The following is a 19,265-nucleotide window of genomic DNA, read 5'->3' on the forward strand; positions in this document are numbered from 1 at the left end:
AAAAAGTGAATTGGACATTTTTTCAACGTTGCCCACGCAAACCAGTGTTCTGGACAATCGTATTATAGGCTACAAACCAATTAGTTCAATAGCTGAAAATTCACCAATAGAATTTGTAGTGAGTGGTAGCAGTGATGAATATATTGATTTACCACAAACCTTATTATACATCCAAGCACAAATTGTGAAACCAGATGGTTCCTCCTTCACCGAAACGGATAAAGCAATTGCACCTGTCAATGATTTTCTAAATGCTATGTTTAGTGAAGTACAAATCTACTTGAACAATAAACTGATTTCATTTCCGTCACATAATCATCCATATCGTTCGTACATGGAAAAACTACTCAATTATAGTGATGGAGCTAAAAATACACATTTACAAACAGCAATGTGGTTTCAAGATACGGCTGGTCATATGAACGCAACCACAAGTGAGAACAAAGGATTTCAACAACGCTATGAACTGACAAAACAAAGTATGAAATTCGATATGATTGGACATCTTCATTGTGACATTTTTAATCAAGATAAATTTTTAATTCATGGAGTGGAATTACGTGTGAAACTTATTCCTGCAAAGCCAAACTTTTGTCTCATGGCCGGTGAAAGTGGTGTCAGTGCAAAAATCAATATTCTAGATGCATCGTTGCAGGTGAAAAAAGTCAGCATCAGCCCTAGTGTCAAATTGGCACACAATAAAATTTTACAATCTACACCGGCAAAGTATCCTCTGACAAGGGTTCAAATGAAATCATTTACCATCCCGAAGGATATACAATCCAAAACTATTGATAACCTGTTTATGGGAACATTGCCAAATCGTATTATTGTAGGATTTACATCGAATGAAGCATCCAGTGGAACTATTACCACCAATCCATTTGAATTTCAACATCTAAACATTAATTTCTTTACATTGTACGTGGATGGAAAAGCTGTACCTTCAAAACCATTGCAACCCAACTTTGAAGAAAATCTCTACATTTCATCGTACCACACATTGTTCTCAGGCTCTGGCATACATTTTACCAATACTGGAAATACAATTTCAAGAGCCGACTACAAGAATGGATATACACTGTTTGTATTTGACCTAACTCCCGATTCTTCTGCTGGAGATTGTCACTATTGGAATTTACAACGACATGGAGCCATCCGATTGGAAGTTCATTTCCAAGAGAAATTAGCAGCACCTGCAAACTGTATTGTGTATGGAGAGTTTTCCTCACTCCTAGAGATAGACCACCAGCGCAACATTATCCTGGACTTTTAAATTACAAGGTACGTATACGTTATGTATCATTTCCATTCACGATGTTGAATACATTACAATTAGCTAGTGCTTTACACGGTAGTCCATTATTCAGAAATCATTTTACCGGGGTATTTGCAAGCGATGAGTTGCCCTCACGGATTTCTCTTCCTCTGGCAATCATTGTAAATACAGATCCATCCACAAAACTAGGAAGTCATTGGATTGCAATTTATATTGATCATCGCGGTGTTGGAGAATATTTTGACAGCTATGGCCTTCCTCCTTATGTACCACAACATGTTGCATTCTTAAAACTTCATTGTATATACTATAAATATAATAATAGCCAAATGCAAAGTCTTGGTTCATCCGTATGTGGCTATTATGCTTATTTTTATTTGTGCTGTAAAGCCCAAGGAAAATCTCTGCGTGAAATTCAATATTTGTTCACAACAGTACCCACGGTTAATGATCGTAGACTGTTGCAATATACCTTCCAGGTAATTTTATCATATTTATCATTGTAAGTGTATTTGTTTTATCATCATCTGTTTCTATACTAATCATCTTTTTCCTCGTTCTTTTTTACAGAATTCACAATACGAAGCTTTGCAAACGGGTGCTATGCTGCAAAACATGGAAACAAATCATCGCAATCAAGAAGAGGAGGCAGTCTAATGAAGAAACCCAGCTCAATATACAAACATTGTCAATAAGAAAGAAAAAGAAGAAACCAGAAAAATGAATAAAATACAATTTATGCTTATTTATGTGTTTTTATTGTCCATTCCACATACAACGTTATCAGATTCTCCTAAAGAACTGTGCGATATAAGACGAGAACCCTGTGCAAAGTTTCCACCTAATTCCTAGAGAACATTGACCAGGGACCTCGTCGCGCATTAAAACCAAATCATCGATCACGTGACTGTACTACACCCGAAGGGTCCTACCAAATTGAAAGGGGATACCCATCCATACCTTATAACCTTAATTGAGTCAGTAACCGAACACGTGGTTGTACTAAACAAATTTGGTAATAGGACCACCGAAACATATTGAGGTCCTGTACTATGCTTCAATTGGACAATTTCAGTGGACCCCCATTGCCAAAATTTAAGAAGGGTGCCCATGTCTTATGATAAGAAATGAACCCCTGTAATCATAGAATCTCATCAAAGGGGATAAAATGGACCAAAAAAACAAACACGTGGTACAACGTTTATATTTTGGCAATTTTTGTACCCCTAAAAGGGAACGATGTGGACCATCCAAATTTATCATGATACATATTGAGGTCCTGTACTATAATACCAAATGTTGAAATTGGGCAATTTCCAAAATTTAAGGGGTGGACCAAGGTACCCCTCCCGGGGTGCACCAATGTACCCATGTCTTATAATAGATAATGGACCCCTATACATGACCATATAAGGTAATAGGACCTCATCCAAGGGAATAAAATGAGCCAAAAACCAAACATGTGGTTGTACTAAAATTTGGCAATTTTGTACCCCTAAAAGGGAACGAGGTGGACCACCCAAATTTATCATAATACATGTTAGGGTCCAATACTATAATACCCAATGTTGAAATTGGGCAATTTCCAAAATTTAAGGGGTGGGCCAAAGTACCCCTCCCAAATTTTTCAAGGGGTGCACAAATATACCCATGTCTTATGAAAGGTAATGGACCCCTATACATGACCATATAACCATATAAGGTAATAACATCTCATCAAAGGGGATAAATTGAGCCAAAAACCAAACACGTGGTACAACGTATTGCTTACGTTTATATTTTTGGCAATTTGGTACCCCTAAAAGGAAACGAGGTGGACCATCCAAATTTATCATAATACATATTAGGGTCCTGTACTATAATACCAAATGTTGAAATTGGGCAATTTCCAAAATTGAAGGGGTGGGCCATGGTACCCCTCCCAAATTTCTCAAGGGGTGCATTAATATACCCATGTCTTATGATAGGTAATGAACCCCTGTATACGCCCATATAACTATATAAGGTAATAACACCTCATCAAAGGGGATAAATTAGGTCAAAAAACCCCCGAAATTTCAATTTTTGGCAATTTTTTACCCATGAAAGGGAACGACATAGACACCCAATACTGATAGAGGTACATACTATGGTCCTAGGCTACCATACCCAATTTTTAGATTTGGCAATTTCCAAAATTTAAGCGGGGTGGTCCTATGTACCCCTGCCAAAATTTAAGGGGTGGGCCAAGGTACCCCTGCCAAAATTTAGAGGGGGTGGTCCTAGGTACCCCATAGGTCATTGACCCCGGGCCAAGGTCATTGACCTTTGACCTATGACGTCACAAAAATTTTTGCTGACTCGGCGAGATATACGTCGACCCCTACTACTACCATCCCCATGATAAAGGTTGCGATTTTCAACCACAGGCAAACGCTTTTCCTTAAGGGACTTCATATCCTCTTTTAGCTCCCTAATTTGGTTCGAATGCTCATTGATAACAGTTTCAATGACTTCCACCGTATCCTGTACTTCCGTAAACCTACTCAATATTTGTTTTTTGCGCTGATTTGCTGTTTCAAATGTTGTTGCAGCTGATCAAACTTGTTATCATTTCGCTGTTGGATCTGATTGAACTTATTATCCAATTTGTTGTCGATTTGTTGATTCATCAGCTCCAATTGATGATGAAATTGATCCAATTTGTTATCATTTTGCTGTTGAAGCTGATTGAACTTATTATCCAGTTGATGTTAAAATTGATCCAATTTGTTATAGATTTGTTGTTGGAACTGGTTGAATTGTTGTTTTATTTCTTGTTTACTCTGTTGCATTAGCTGATTGAACTTGTCGTTGTTTTGTTGTTGGAACTCTTTGAATTGCTGATTTATAAGTTCCACCATACTTCCAGATGTATTCATTCCAGCTTCCCTATCTTCATCATTTACATTAACTTCATTTCCTGGAACACTCATCTTGATGTTTCTATTTATTTTAGTCCCACTTCGCAATTCGGTATAATTCACGTTGGGCTCAATGGTGAAATCGTTATACTATGCTTCTAATCGAAATCACAATTCCTGGCGTTTCGGCACCATTATTATATAACAACATATCACCTCCTGATCCTTAACGATATTATTGAGCCAATATGAATAAACCAAAATAAATAACTCACTGTCGCACAAATGTCGTTTATTATAAAGTTCAGATCCTTAACGTGGGACAACTTAAAACATTATATCTGAGGTTTCTATAATAAACGCACACTGCGTTTCCAAGGTTACCAAAACCTTCCATTACATACATTAAAATGTATCTATATTAATATTCAAAATACAAAATCATAATGTAATGTCTTCTTCTTCTTCTATCAAGATAGCTGGCTAGTGCATATAAAAATCAAGTATCGCCCAAAAATTTACAAGCTTAATACAAGAAAAATGATTACAAGAAAATAATGATACAACATATCGTTGTAATCTCATGTCCATTTTATTTTGCTGAGGTCGTGCCAAGTTATCAGTCATGCTTAGACTTCAGTGAATGTCTCTGAACAAGCCATTTTTTTTTTTTACAGGAGGACGTTGTTAGCCTCACCCCAAACCTCCAAGCTGGAGGACCATTCCTTTTCGGCATCTATATCTAGAGGCCTTCTTCTCGATGCACAATCTGAAGGACAGGATGCCCTGGTGACAGGAACACACGTTACATGGGCACAAAAGACTATCAATTGGTTTGGAAATAAGAAATTAGTTTGGAAATATGTGGATTCCTGATGATTTTCACTTGACTGTCAACCGCCACTTTTTCTCGCATATTACTTATTCCGTTTCATACAGTAGCGTACGCAGGAATTTATTTCGGGAGCGGTCCGAAGTCAATATGAGGGTATTTTATATTAAAATTACTAAAATTGAACCTGAAATTAGGCTAAATTTAGACATAAGTCGAAATTTTGGAGGTGGAACGAACCCCCAGGACCCACACCCTGCGTACGTCCCTGGTTTCATAGCACATTCGAAATTTCTAACTGCACAATCCATCATGAATATAGCACAATCGTTTAAGCCTAATTTTAAGCTAGTTATGGAATATATTTTGTGTTGTGCGTTTTTCCTTTGACTGTGAAGCTAGCACATCAACTTCTTCTTCTTCTTCTTTTTACCTTATTGATTATTACCATTAACAGTACAAACGAAATTTTGAACGGCAGAATCCAACAGAAACGTAGCACAAACGATTGAAACTATTTTTGATAATGGTTGTTGGAGTGGCTATTATATCTTGATGTATCATACGAACGTATTGTCCGGTGGGAGAGAACCAAAAATTAATTTCACAGCCATTCACTTTCATCAATAATGCATCTTAAAGGGAATAATGTGGGACATTAAACTAAATAAATAAATAAATGTAATTTTGTGATAGTTATTTTCTTTTAATTAATTACTTTGGGACACATTCCATAATAATTTGCGTCAACGCTAATAAACGCAGAATCTACATTTCTGTTTGTGATACTAGCTGTAGCAGTTATAATTAACTTTTGCATATTTTGTTTTGCATTGTCCTCCGCAATTCTTGCTAAAATTGGTAAGGATTGAACATATCTCTCATGATACTTAATTTTTATATATAAATGGATTAAACATGGCGGTTCCTATATTTTTACTTATATTTTATAATAGTTTCTTTGGCAACAGCGCCATCACGTGATAGGTGTTGACATTGTGAGGGGTGCTTTTTAATCATATGTGAGTTTGTTTCAAAAATATTATTTTTGTAATACTCTATTGTGGTGAGCAGCAATGCAAAATGTTTTATATAGATATGATTTATTTTCAGATGTAGTTTCCAATTGTAATGTATTCTTTATCCGACATTATTGTGTCATCGTGTATTTATTAATTGAATGATGTATGTATCTATAAAACGCTTCTGCTTTTCCTAATCTTTGGTGAATATGCAGTTTATTTGTGATTTTGTTTGTGATTTTTAAGCTTAACGTGAATTACAATGTATCATCACAGTGTCAGTCTCTTCGTACGTCAAAGTTCGTTGATATACTATTAATGTTTAATCTCTACCGTATGTATATAAGTTGATAGGTTGTAACATCCACAATTAATACTGTAAGTGTTATTTAACGTAATATAGTAGCTATTACCCACATATTTACAGTGATTTCTGTCGTATGCATATTTATTGTACATTGGGGAGTTGCGAATGTAAGTCACTTTTCAATACCAAGTTTTGTGTACAAGGCATTGCTTTGTACTTAGGTACCGTAATGTGACCGTGTAATACTGTTTTACATTGTGCGAATTGATGCGGGGTATACCAGAGATTTTCTCCCTAACACATATTTATCCCTTATAGAGAAGAAAGTTTATAACCCTAGCAGGGAGAACTTTCTAGTTCTTATTTATTTGAATAATCATGAAGATAGAAACAGAACAATTTTACTTATGTGCAGTCAGATTAAAAGAGCACTATTTTAGTTGAAACAGGTAGTGAAACATCTCACGCCTAACCTTTTGGTAGTCGTTAGAATCACTGACTTGGTTTCTTCAAATGTTTATCTATTCATAATCAGTCGAAATGTCAGCATGATAATAACGGAAAATGGGGATATGTTTAGATGAAGGCGGCCAGAAGTAGGTTAATATATATATACGGAAGAAATGAGTTGAACTATGGGAACCTTAATTGATTTGATTATTTAAGAAAGAATAGAAGTACATGTACAAGTGAGAAATGCTGTAGAGACTATACGTACTTACCGGAAGCGTACATAAGAGAATATGAATGCAGTGATGCAGATAATTACCCTAATCTAACATTAACAGAAATTAGCGAAATTGTAACATTTTTTCGAAAAAAAAAGGCTGTCTCTCTTCAACTAAACATAAGGCCAAAAAAGATAGTATCAGTGTAGGGTGATTAGTCAGTTAGAAAAACGAAGTTGGCAAATTTTTACTTTGAGCCAAACAGTGACTTCAACCGGATCACATGAATCGATTACAATTACTAACACAGTGAAAGTAATGTACGATGTTAAGAATTATACTATAAGTACAAGGGCCACAATGTTACTAAACATCAATTCAGGTGAAGCGGTGACTATGAATTTTCAGATCTAAATTAGGGGCTACCGCCCCCCAAACCCCCCGCTCAAGTACCATAAAAACATCCAAAATAATAATAAATAATCACACCATTACTATAAAGCTAAGATAAGAAGAGAAAGATTAAAAAAAAAAAAAAAAACTCGTCTAATCATAAATCAGTGCATGACAAAGAAAAAAAAAATTACATCTCAACAAGACAATAGGACAAGCAGCAGCAAACCAAATACTTTGCCTAATACTCAAATGCAAAACAAATCAAGAATAAAAATAATATGAATTAAAAAAGGAAAACACTCACCATTTCGCCATAGGAGAACACTAGAACACTCATGAATAATGAACTCATAACTGCTGATTCCACACACGAAAAAATAAGATACCAAGAACACATGCGCAATACCCAACATTACTGAAAAATGTTCCTTTCCGCACACACGTCATTTTATTAAACCGAGCACACTTGCTATTATTACAAACAAGAAACCAATAAACGTCCACTTTTACAATACATCGAAAATATCTTCAGCTTTAGACCACAACTATGATAGGTTTTCTCTAACTCAATTCAACCAATTCAATTACGCGCTTCCCGCATGCCACAAACAGCAGCGCACACATACATTCACACAGAACATGTGACATCACAGTAACAAACTACCATATGACTACACAGACACCTAGGGGGAAAAATATGAACTAAGACGTCACACCAAAGGCACGAACAGTTCCAACAAGTGACTCACGCACATACAGTTCCAGGAAGTAACTGAACCTATAAGAACCGATTAAAGTCACAGTTGGAGTCAAAGTAAAGACTTACCACGAAGTTAAATTCTGAGCTATATGAGTTCTCGTATTGATGCTATATTTTGATTCATTTCAAAACATGATGTTCTCAACTGCAGGGGACATTCCGTAGAGCTCCCGTGCCGGGCATTTCCTTAACATTAAATAAAGTACGAAAATTCAAACAGCGACCCCAGTTGAAGTACTAACACCTTATAGGTGTATCCCCAACCAGAATTTGGCTTCCTTGAGAAGAAAGGCATGAAACTAAGACTTCATGTTTTGTAATAAGTAGACAGGCAATGGAGCATAATATGGCAGTGTTTCAAGCTCAGTGTCTTATTAACTAATGCAGGACGTGCATATTGCAGTAATAGAGGGAAGTACAGAGATGTAGAGCGGAAGCGAATAGGAGGGAGTTGCATCTTAACCAAATGTGGTGAAATGAAGCAACAATTTGGGTGCTATTCTATTTTATGAGGGCATAAATTTGTAAAGTACACGTAAGGAATAGCAATCCTACTTTGTATCACAATATGATGGTACAACTAATCAAAAAATATCGGGATCTTACTTCTTACATGTATAATAAAATAGAAGTACGAAATCGAAAGTGTGCTCCTTACTATGTAATACTCCATAAGAAAAACCTAATAAAGTGAAGTGCTGCGTGAAGGCATTGTACAAAGTGATCATAGAAATGTCGCCAAGTTGTACCACATACAGGGCAGGCGTTTTATGCCATATAATGTATTTTTCCATTATCCTCTTTTATTTGTATACTCTTACGGACGCACCACCTCCCTACCATTTGGGGCACCGTGCTCCGTTTCTGCCCTGACTCGGTTATATAGCATTCGTGTTTTATGCGCTGCAGATTTTATTCCATATGTGCACACGCTGTAATTATACTCAGAATTCCTAGTCAATTTGTATTCATTAATGCAACCCTTCCCTTAAGAAACGTTTTCATTGGCAGTAAGAATTACATTTCGTGCAAACAATTCATATTTCATTAATGTAAGTATACCCTTGTCTGGCAACCTAGTATAGGAAAGAAGTATAATTTTTGATAACTCAGGGACATGTATTTGATAAGTAACCCTCCCCGAACCCCCTTCTGAAAGTTTATTTATATAATAAGCATACTATAGCAGGATGTTTATAGAGATGGTTGGAAACATGAGAAGGTTAAGAATTTATTGTTTTCGTTATTTCTGAATAGTACATGCTTTGCAACACTTAACAGTTGGAAGGTACTAATTTTGTGTAGTAATACATATTAATACATATACAGATGAATACGTATCGAGTGAAGAGCAAAGAAAGCATGAAAATGAGAAATATTTGTGATTAACAGTTAAGAGTGAACGACTGAAATGAAAGGTGTATTAAATTAAGTAAATGGCAATACAACATTGAAAACACGTTCGAAGATTAGCCAATAAGAATACGTATAGCAATACCTGATATTAGAGAATAATATATATACAGAGAGAGAGAGAGAGAGCGATGGCTAGGTACGTGTATGGGTGAAATTCAGGAATTGCTGAAAAAAAAAAATAATAATAAATTCGCCCGCTGTCGAAGGGTTGGCTGGTTTAAACCAAACGAAAAATGCTTTAAATCGTATGAACGTAATGGTGACGTTTCCACATATCAAACCATTCTCATTACGTTTATCTGCTTTTCACCTTTTAATCAAGGGGTCCCGTGTTCAATTTTCGGTCGAACCACAACCCATCTTTCAAGTGTAAACCAAGTAGCGATTCGAGGTGTCCTTTTAAGGCGAAAGTTTTCTCCGTGATAACCTTGGTATTTCATAAGGATGTTAAGCCTAAACATACGAAACGAGACTAAATTATATATTTCTATTTGCCTGAATGCCTGTTTTATAAAGAAGCCAAGGTTGCTTAAATATATTGATAGAAATTGGCAAAATTTATCAACTGCTTACGCAGCTTCCAACATCAGCTTGGATTTGACTTTGTTTTATACCAAATTTGTAATTTAATACCACAGTTTTTAGCGCAGTGATTATGATACGTTGACCTTAAAATTTTATATACAAATACATTTAAAGTAATAACAGGATTTTCCCAGTGGCTAAGGCGGGAGTTTCCCGATTTATATATAATTGTATAATGTTTTTACTTGTGTAACTGTTTATCTTTTTGTCCTTCTGAAATGACTTCTGACAATTATATTAACAAGTAGGCCTATGTAAAGATAAGTACAACGTATTTTTATCAGAAGTCCTTCCTGAGTGAGTCGGCAATCGCATTTGTGACCAATTAGGCCCGGTTTCGTGTCGAAATGGACAATTTTTCTTGGATGAAGCGGTTTGGATTCCGCTTTAAGCTTATGTGACCCCTTCCAGCATAACCTTGTTGTTGCATAACAACACCGAGGCGAAACCAACTAATTTCTGTCCATACCTAATATAAATACATAGAGTAAATTATTTAAACCAAAAAAACCTGGTTTAAACAAACAAAAAAAAGGGTTAAAACAAAAAAAAACTGTTTTTTTTTTTCAATAAAAACCATGGTTTTTGCCAACCCTGCGCTGTCGTAATATTGTTTATCAAATTTAGTATCATATACCTATTGATAGTAAAGATAGGTGCTATTTTGTTGTAGGAACATTAAACATTCAAGTTCTCAGTTCTCTACAAAGAAAATCTAAGCAATTTAACTATTTAGGTGAAGTGTCGTAAAAGTGTTGATATTAAAACGGATGTTTAACAGAACCTCGAAGTAGGCAAAAATGACTATTAGTAGGTGTGTGTATCAAGTGTATATTGTGAAAGAAGGTTTTTAAAAATTGAACCTGCAAAATATCTGGAGAAATAAATGTCAATCGAAAAAGAATGTTTAATGTAAAAAGTTATTAGGCGGAAGTTCATCTGCGCTAAAATTAGCCTACTTCCTCGTGTGGTGAGCTACGTAAAGTTCATTCGAAACCTTTCTCTGGTTTGTGATAGATGGCGCTGTAGTTTGTAAAAACTAGATTCATTAAAACACATTCGTCAATTCGGAACCACCACGTTTCATTCCAGAAGTCTGCTGTAACGGTATAATTATTTTGTTCTATACGTTTTCTTGATTCGTGATAGATGGCGTTACTTTCAACAAGTAGTATTTGGGACTCTCTTTCTCTAGTGCGAACTTCATGCTTTATTGAATTATGCTTTACCATTAACATAGTGGAACTTGTTTTTGTACTTTCTCTCAGTATGGGGGTACTTATTTCTGGTAAGTCCCCTTGCGTCTCATCATTCAGTTAGAGTAAGTGGTCAAAATAATTACCTCCATCCTCGATGCATTTATTGATCCTTGCTTCCAATAGTTACACAACTTAAATGTATATATATATATATATATATATATATATATATATATATATATATATATATATATATATATATATGTGTGTGTGTGTGTGTGTGTGTGTGTGTGTGTGTGTGTGTGAGTGGGAGAGAGAGAGTGAGTGAGTGAGTGATTTGGGTTGAAGCATCTCTAATTTGCCCAATCATATTTTTACAAGCTATAGACACCCGTTGATAAATATTATCTTTTAGCAAACCCCAGAAAGTGTGGCAACATAAGATCTCGCAGTCTGGCAGGTCAGTATCTGCCCATTGTAGTCTCGATTTTCTACCTCCCTTGCTACTGCGGAATAATGTGTTGGAAATACCGAGTTCAAACCACATGTTTGAAACTTAGGTTTTCAAGCAATGTTAGCAGTTCGTTTTTCGCAATGTGCCAGTGTTGTTCACTGTTCTCATTATCCAGAATGAAATAGTGGCCAATGAGTTCCTTGCCAGTTGTTCCACATCAAACATTAACGGAACAGGGACGTTTGTTTCCAACTTACCGCAGCCGTTGTGGATTTTCTACACCTTGCTATCGCATATTGCGATATTGGTCCGATTACCGTACTGCTCGTAAAGTCGACTTGTCAGGACGGTACCCGACTAATCAAATCAGTTTTTCTTTGTACTTCTTGAAGTACCCATTGATAAAATGTCACCATCGAAAACATCCCCTTGAAGTTCCTACCAACACGAAAATGAGCAAATCGTGAGTTATTTCTCGAATGCTCACATAGGAGTTATGAGGTACCGCAGCTAATACTGCGGTTTCATTATTTTCTCCGATGACTGTTGTTCGACAGTTTCTATTTTAGGGTGCACTTCTTCAGTTGCAAATTGACGTTTGTGCCAGATTTTTCGTAAGTCGATAGTCATTTCTATTTTTTTCTTGTACAGGAAAATAATCCATGATTACGGCGTAGCAGTAGCACCCAAATGACAATATGAAATGCAACAAATTAAAATAATAAAACTAAGTGAAAGTAATTCTAAAAGTAACAGAAAATAAACGAATGAAACAACTCCTTAACGAACAGAATAAAAAAAATCACTTGAAAGTATTGTCAGTATCACCGAAATTCAAAATAAATACACTTTGAAAGTAATACATAACAATATAATCACAGAAGAACTCAATGAATAGAGTGAAAATCGTTCAATGGGATGCGCTATCAGCTGAAAGAACATACAGAAAAAGTTTCATCATATAACTTTCAATGGACAGTGAAGCATAATTCAATTGAAAGAAATTAAACTTACCAACTTCTCGCTAACTATAGCGTCATCTATCATGAGTCGAGGAAGCGTTTAGGAAGAAAGAGAGAGAAAAATTACCGTACATTTATTGTGGAATGAAATGTAGCAGTTCTCAATCGAAGAAACCTAGTTCTTGTCTGCACCATTTATCACAAATCGAGAAACAAAAATATTTCGAGTAAACTTTGTCAAATTTTTTTCTTCCGACGTTTATTTTTCTAGATATTTTGCCGTCTCAATGTAAAAGGATCTCACTCTGTATGATCTGCAGAGGATGTAGTTTAGCAGAAAGATCTCTGTGGTGATGATCAGGCCTACACGCAAATACAGTGTAAGTGGTTATATTTGATACACTATTAAATACATAGTGACTGTCGGGCCGCGGTGGCTCAGTGGTAGAGTGTTCACCTCTGGTGCTTGGGATCCGGGGTTCGATCCCAGCCCCGCCAAGTGAACTTTGTGGTGGACAAACACCGTGTGCGTGGGTTTCCTCGGGGTTCTCCCGTTTCCTCCCACTTTCTTCATTGCACCATTTCATTCATTATCACCGTCTCCTTTAGCCTAACCGGCATAACCGTGGGACGTAAAATTTCATTTCATTTACATAGTGACTGTACGTTCCAAAATATTGATATTGACGTTAGTGTTAATTGACTTTAGGTTTGGCTTTGTTATATAACGGTAATCAGTACGTGCACCACAAATTTTACTATACTAGATGAAATCCTCCAGTTTAGTGTGAAGCGAGTGACTCCTTTCATTTAGTATCAAGTCTAAACAAAAGAACATAAATTTCACGCCATGGTATGTAGTCAACTAGAGGCTTTCAAAACCAACTGTTAGATGAATGTAATATAGAATAGGATGTAAAAAGAGGAATAACAGCAGTAACAACATAGAGCAACTACAGACAAATGGTCTTACTGGGGAAATGGAGTGATAATATGACTTTTCGTATCAATTTCTGCTATCTGCTGCTTTCTGTGTAATGGTGTGGGGTCATTTTGTATGTTCCTGTGTTTGAGAGTTCGTTTCAGTTTATATATATATATATGAAGGGTAAGGGGGAAAAAGAAGGAATGTCACAAAACTTCATTTTCGAGAAAACGGTGTTTTTATATTTTAAACTGCGTAAAAAAGAATTGGGTAGTCAAACCTTTTGCCCCTTTTTACATGGATATTTCGACAGCTACGTATTCATGGCATATACTGTCAAATAGTACCAAGAGTCACCAAAAGATAGGACAAAGCACCTGATAAAAGACACATATGGACATTCCTTGTTTTTTCCCCTTACCCTTCATATATATATATATAAAGCACTGAGTGTATTACTTTAATTACTGTGTCCCATTCCTTATTTAACCAACCTATATCTGTGTTGCGGAAGACCGGGTTCGATTCCCGGCAGGAGCTCATGTGGTGTGGATCCCACCTTAAGCTGTAGATTGACGTCTCATGTAGCCTTGCTACTGAAAGAAACGCTAAGCTAATGCAATCAAGTGAAGAACCTTATCTATATTAAGTTTTAATAGTTTGTTTGATATGCTCTTTTAAATTTAAGAACACCTTAGAGATACAAAAAATAAAACATTTAGCGTCAGAGCATTCGAAGCATTTAAAAGTACAATACAATATTATACTTAAAGCTTACTTATTTGGAGACAGAAATGACATCCAAAGTTTCGTTTAAAAACTGAGTACATACATATATATATATATATATTTACAGGGTTGCACAAAAAAATCTAAAACGTTTGCAAAAGTGTTAAAATCATACCTAGTGTGGTGTGGGGCCTTATTTTGCGTCCAAAACAACTTGGATCCGACGTGGAATGGACGTATACAGCTCCTGAATCGTGGTGTGTGGAATTTTGTACCATTCTCCTCCAAAACATGCTCCAGTTCCTTAAGGAATGCTGGCGGAGGGTAATGAGACCGAACACGCCTTTCTAACTCAGACCACAATGGCTCAATGACGTTCAGATCTGGTGATTGTGGGACCCAGGGGAGGTGTGATAGCTCCTGGTCATGCTCCTCAAACCATGATTTCACCGTTTTTGCAGCGTGACGGGGCGCCAAATCATCTTGGAGGTGCCATCACAATCAGGAAACAATATTTGGGCCATTGGTGAAACCTGGTCCCCCAAAATGGCCCCATACGCCTTAGGATTCATCATTCCATGCAGGGCTATGATGGGACCTGCAGAAAACCACGATATCACTGCCCATACTGTAACAGAACCACCCCCGTGCTTTACAGTTGGGAGCAGACAGTCTGTATCATAGGCCTGTGACGGTGTTCTCCATACGTAAACACGACTGGTTGTTGGAAACAAGGTGAAGGTCGATTCATCGGACCACATTACGTGTTTCCACTGCTCATGAGTTCACGCCTTGTGGTTCTTGCACCACTGAATACGCCTCTTCGCATTTACTGCTGTGACCAGGGGTTTGGCGATAGCGGCCCTGCCATGAATTTTCATTTTATGAAGTTCCCGTCGCACTGTTTTCGATGAAACCGGGCTCTGTAGGTCGGAATTGAGTACAGGCGTAATTTTCATTGCAGTGGTCTTCTTTTTAGCTGCTACAATCCGTTATAATGCCTTCCGGTCCATATCTGACAGGATTGTCTTTCCACCACTGTTGTGCTTTGCAGACGTCGTTTACCCATGAATTGTTTATGCCCTCGTGACACTGGACACAGTGCGTTTCGATACCCCCACAATGATTGCCACTGTTGCCACTGAAGCTCCAACCAGACTGGCACCAACGATCATGCCTCTTTGGAAGTCTGTCAGGTCGTTCATTTTACCGCACCACTTTCACACCACGACACTCACAGGTGAACGGTTTACTGCTGACGGAAGAGTAAGGTCCACATGACACATTGAAAACAAAAAAAGATCGGCAACCGCAATACGCGTTGTACAGTGGAGGGCCAAACTTACGTGTCCTGTATGAAGTACTTTTAGATTTTTTTGTCTATCCCCTGTATATATATAATCTTTTAAAACAACAAAACTTAACATAGATAATTGTTGGTTAAATAGTGAATGGGAGACAGTGGTTGCAGAGTACTTCAGTACTGATATAGTCACAAGCGGAACATAGCCTTTGTTACCGGGCGACTTGCCCAGCAAATTTGGTTCAGATCCGGCCGGTAATTACCGAGAAATAAATTATCACATTCTTACGCATAGATATATTTGGAGTGAAACTATGAGCTAACGCATGTTTATGTCAGGAGCTAATACAAACAGTAATGTGAATTGGGAATTTGCTCTTTACAAACCAAGGAACACGCAACTTGGCCCCACCATTTCAGAGCAAAAGAAACCACCGCTTGAGGAATGATAGTAGCAATTGATAGGGAAGTGCCTATCTTTACTACCCTTTCCCAATGAGTCCATTCCGTTATATTGCCTTGATGGTTTTATTACTTTACTCCTATTTGTATTTCCCGTGAAGAAGGTTTCAGGAAAGAGCCGAAAGCTTGCACTGCAAGGATTTACGGAAATCAGAACTTAAAGCGAGTGAGATGATAGTTAGAATTTGTTGGCATGTTAGTATACTATTTGTGCTTTTATTGACAAAAAATTTTCTCCCCATTTCATGCTTTCTTAGATGTACATTTTTCAATTAACTTTTGACGAAAAATATTACCCAACTTTGTATTAAATGCTGTGTACAGAGAACCATAACCCCGACTTCCTTTTGAAAGCTCTATGTGCAGAACCAATAGGCCCAAACACTTGAAACACAAGATTTATATTGTGTGAAATTTACAGAACGTTAATAAGAAAATGTACATTTATTTCTGCACAAAACTATACACATTCTTTAAACATTGATTGGTTCAAGTTCTGAACATAATTATATTTATATTCGTAATCTGGTGTAATATTTAGTTGCATTATTTCAAAGTAATTTTGTCTGTTGGATATATGTCTTGAATGAGCTCAAAGATAGATAAAATACTAATTGTAACAAAATTAGATTTAGTAAGTATTTTTATTGTAATTACAGATTTCTGGCATGCCCCATCAGACGGACTGTGGGTGAAATGAATGAAATGTTTTGCTGTTAGACTGTTTCAGACTGTGTATATTCGTGGATCACGCAACACAATTATATATCATAATTTGGATTACTTCAGAAATAGGTATAGTATATGACATTTTGAGCTAGCAGAGTTCAATTATTAATCAGTGATAAAGTGGAAAAAATTGCGACTGGGCCACGAATCGATTCCGGATCTTTGGCTTCCAGTTCTGAGACGTTAACTACTACATGTTCAGTTAACTGCAGGATTTGGTTCGATGTCAGTCACTTTTTTTCTTGATGATGATTACTGAATTTGTACCTGTTATTAAAATGAAGTTTGTCAATTTTTCATAAATTAACTAAGCCTCTATTTCAATAGTAGCATTCTGACTAGCATAGTAGAGATATATGAAGTCCATCACATTAGTTATGTCTGTGTATGTGTAAGTCTTATTGATAGATGGCTACACACGGTGCGTAATACTTGAACATGTCTCACTACTGGATGAATTAAAATATTATTTCGCTTTTGATTTAATGTAGAAAGTAGATCATGCAAAAGAACAGTGCACAGGAAAACATTCTTAACATTCAGCTTCACTTATAAAACGTCCAGTGACGAAAAGATTAATAAATAGTTGGTGATGATCTTAAGGAAGGTACCACGATGACTTGTCTATGTATGTGCCTTCAATGAATAAATTTCGATTACGCTAGGAAACCAATCACAGTGCTTGGGTTTTGGATCCTGGCATTTTCTCGTCTTACATTTTACTTGTGTTTTATCTTCGTGTTATTATCTGATGGTGATCTATGAACTGGTATCTAATATAAATATATGTGTATATTTAAGAACTTGGAATAGTAGCCTGATTTTGTTTTTTAACGTCCCACTATTATGTACCGAGACTAAGGGAGACTGTGGTTATTATAATGAAGGAAGTGGGTGAATTTATGCATACGATGTTTACCCACCACAAAACTTACTTGGTGCGAGGTGAGACCGAACCAAAAACTCCAATGAACCAGAGGTGGGCGCTCTACCATTGAGCCACTTCAACCTCTGGGTCTGATTTGTGAATCAGTCATAATCTGTAATGATGATATCATTCTCGATACAAAACGTCTAATTGGTGTAATTTCTTGAAGTGATTTATGAAAGGGTTGCAGGATTTAAGAATTTTCAATTCCATGCTTGACAGTAATTTTCATTTGTTCCAACTGAGTAAAGTTTGAACTAAATACTTCGCTAATGCACGCTATAGAATACATATTCTAAATGCTGTTAATTTAATTTTGAACCAAATGCTGCTAAATCTTGAAAATACAAATTATGCATTTGGTGAATATGAGTTCACTAGTTCCATAATTTTACACTGAAATTCTTCACAAATAAGTTTGCAGGAAGTTCCACTCAAGTCATAACTTCTGTATTCAAGCACTACATAAAAATATGTAAAATAAAATTAGCTTTTCCAACAGAATATGGGAGCACAGTTGATTTTCCATGCTACCCAGAAAGAGAAATAAGAATCGTATTCATGATGAATATAGGCTAAATTAACAAACTTGCAAGTGTTGTTTTCGCAGTGATCGAATATGGGTAGAGTGCCGGTAAATGGCTTGAGTGTGTCATCTATGCTATGCATTAAGTAATCATTGGTATCAGCATTTATTTATTTATTTTTCCTTTTTTACACAACATTTCATTAACACGTCATACTGATCCATATGTTTGCATAGTTGGAGCAGCTTATACAGCCATTAATATTTAATACTAATTTTGGTTGCAGTCTTAGCAAGGCTTACTACATAGCATGAAATGTAAATGTGTGGTTTCGTGAATCAAAAATAATGTTTCTCTCCTTCTTAAATGTGAGCGTGAGGAATGGTATATTCATTACCTGGATTTTTCTAATGCATACAATATTACTATCTATGTGGCGTGTTACCAGTTTTATTTATTTATTTTTAGAGTAAAATTGAATGTAAAGTGCAATTGCAAAGTCCCCACGTATTTCTTTTTAGTAATTGCAACGTTGTTTCACGCTACTGGTTTCATCTTACGGAAAGGAAGGCTAACTAATGAAAAAATTTATAGAAAAGGATTTTTCTTTAACTTGTGTATCGTATCAATATGCTCACATTAGGCTATTGCGACTACACTAAGAATATCCATTCATTATCTATTTTTTAATATTGGAAGTGAGGTTTCGACTTACAACAAGTCTTGTTTTGAGTTGAACGTTCTATTATAGTTAGTAAGTGTAGTATCCTATGTTAAAAGAGAAACGAGGAAGTGGAAAAATACAATTCTTATATCTCTGGAGATTTTAAATCTTAACATGATGAAATCAGTCTAATTTTTGTGAGCTGTAACGGAAATATTGCATGTAAACGTCAAGTC

General features: G+C 36.2%; 2 protein-coding genes across 4 annotated transcripts in view; one reads left to right on the forward strand and one right to left on the reverse strand.

The window, feature by feature from the left end:
- LOC145688517 (uncharacterized) overlaps positions 1–7,842 on the reverse strand; it is a 121,016-nt gene extending 113,174 nt beyond the window's left edge. The window contains exon 1 of the mRNA XM_081762866.1: positions 7,691–7,842. Coding sequence (XP_081618992.1) covers positions 7,691–7,783 — 93 coding nt within the window. The 5' untranslated portion in view covers positions 7,784–7,842. The remainder of the gene's footprint in view (positions 1–7,690) is intronic.
- Positions 5,951–19,265, forward strand: part of wash (WASH complex subunit washout) — a 109,446-nt gene continuing 96,131 nt past the window's right edge. For 2 of the 3 annotated variants that reach the window (XM_081762865.1, XM_081762863.1), the window contains exons 1-2: positions 5,951–6,015; positions 16,841–16,976. The gene's annotated coding sequence lies outside the window, so the exon portion shown is untranslated. Of the gene's footprint in view, positions 6,016–6,039; positions 6,179–16,840; positions 16,977–19,265 lie in introns of those variants that run through there. The other variant, XM_081762864.1, reaches the window with a different exon arrangement.

Source organism: Thermobia domestica, chromosome 6, assembly GCF_964235325.1.
Source record: "Thermobia domestica chromosome 6, izTheDome1.hap1.1, whole genome shotgun sequence".
In the NCBI taxonomy this organism is placed as follows: Eukaryota; Metazoa; Arthropoda; class Insecta; order Zygentoma; family Lepismatidae; genus Thermobia; species Thermobia domestica.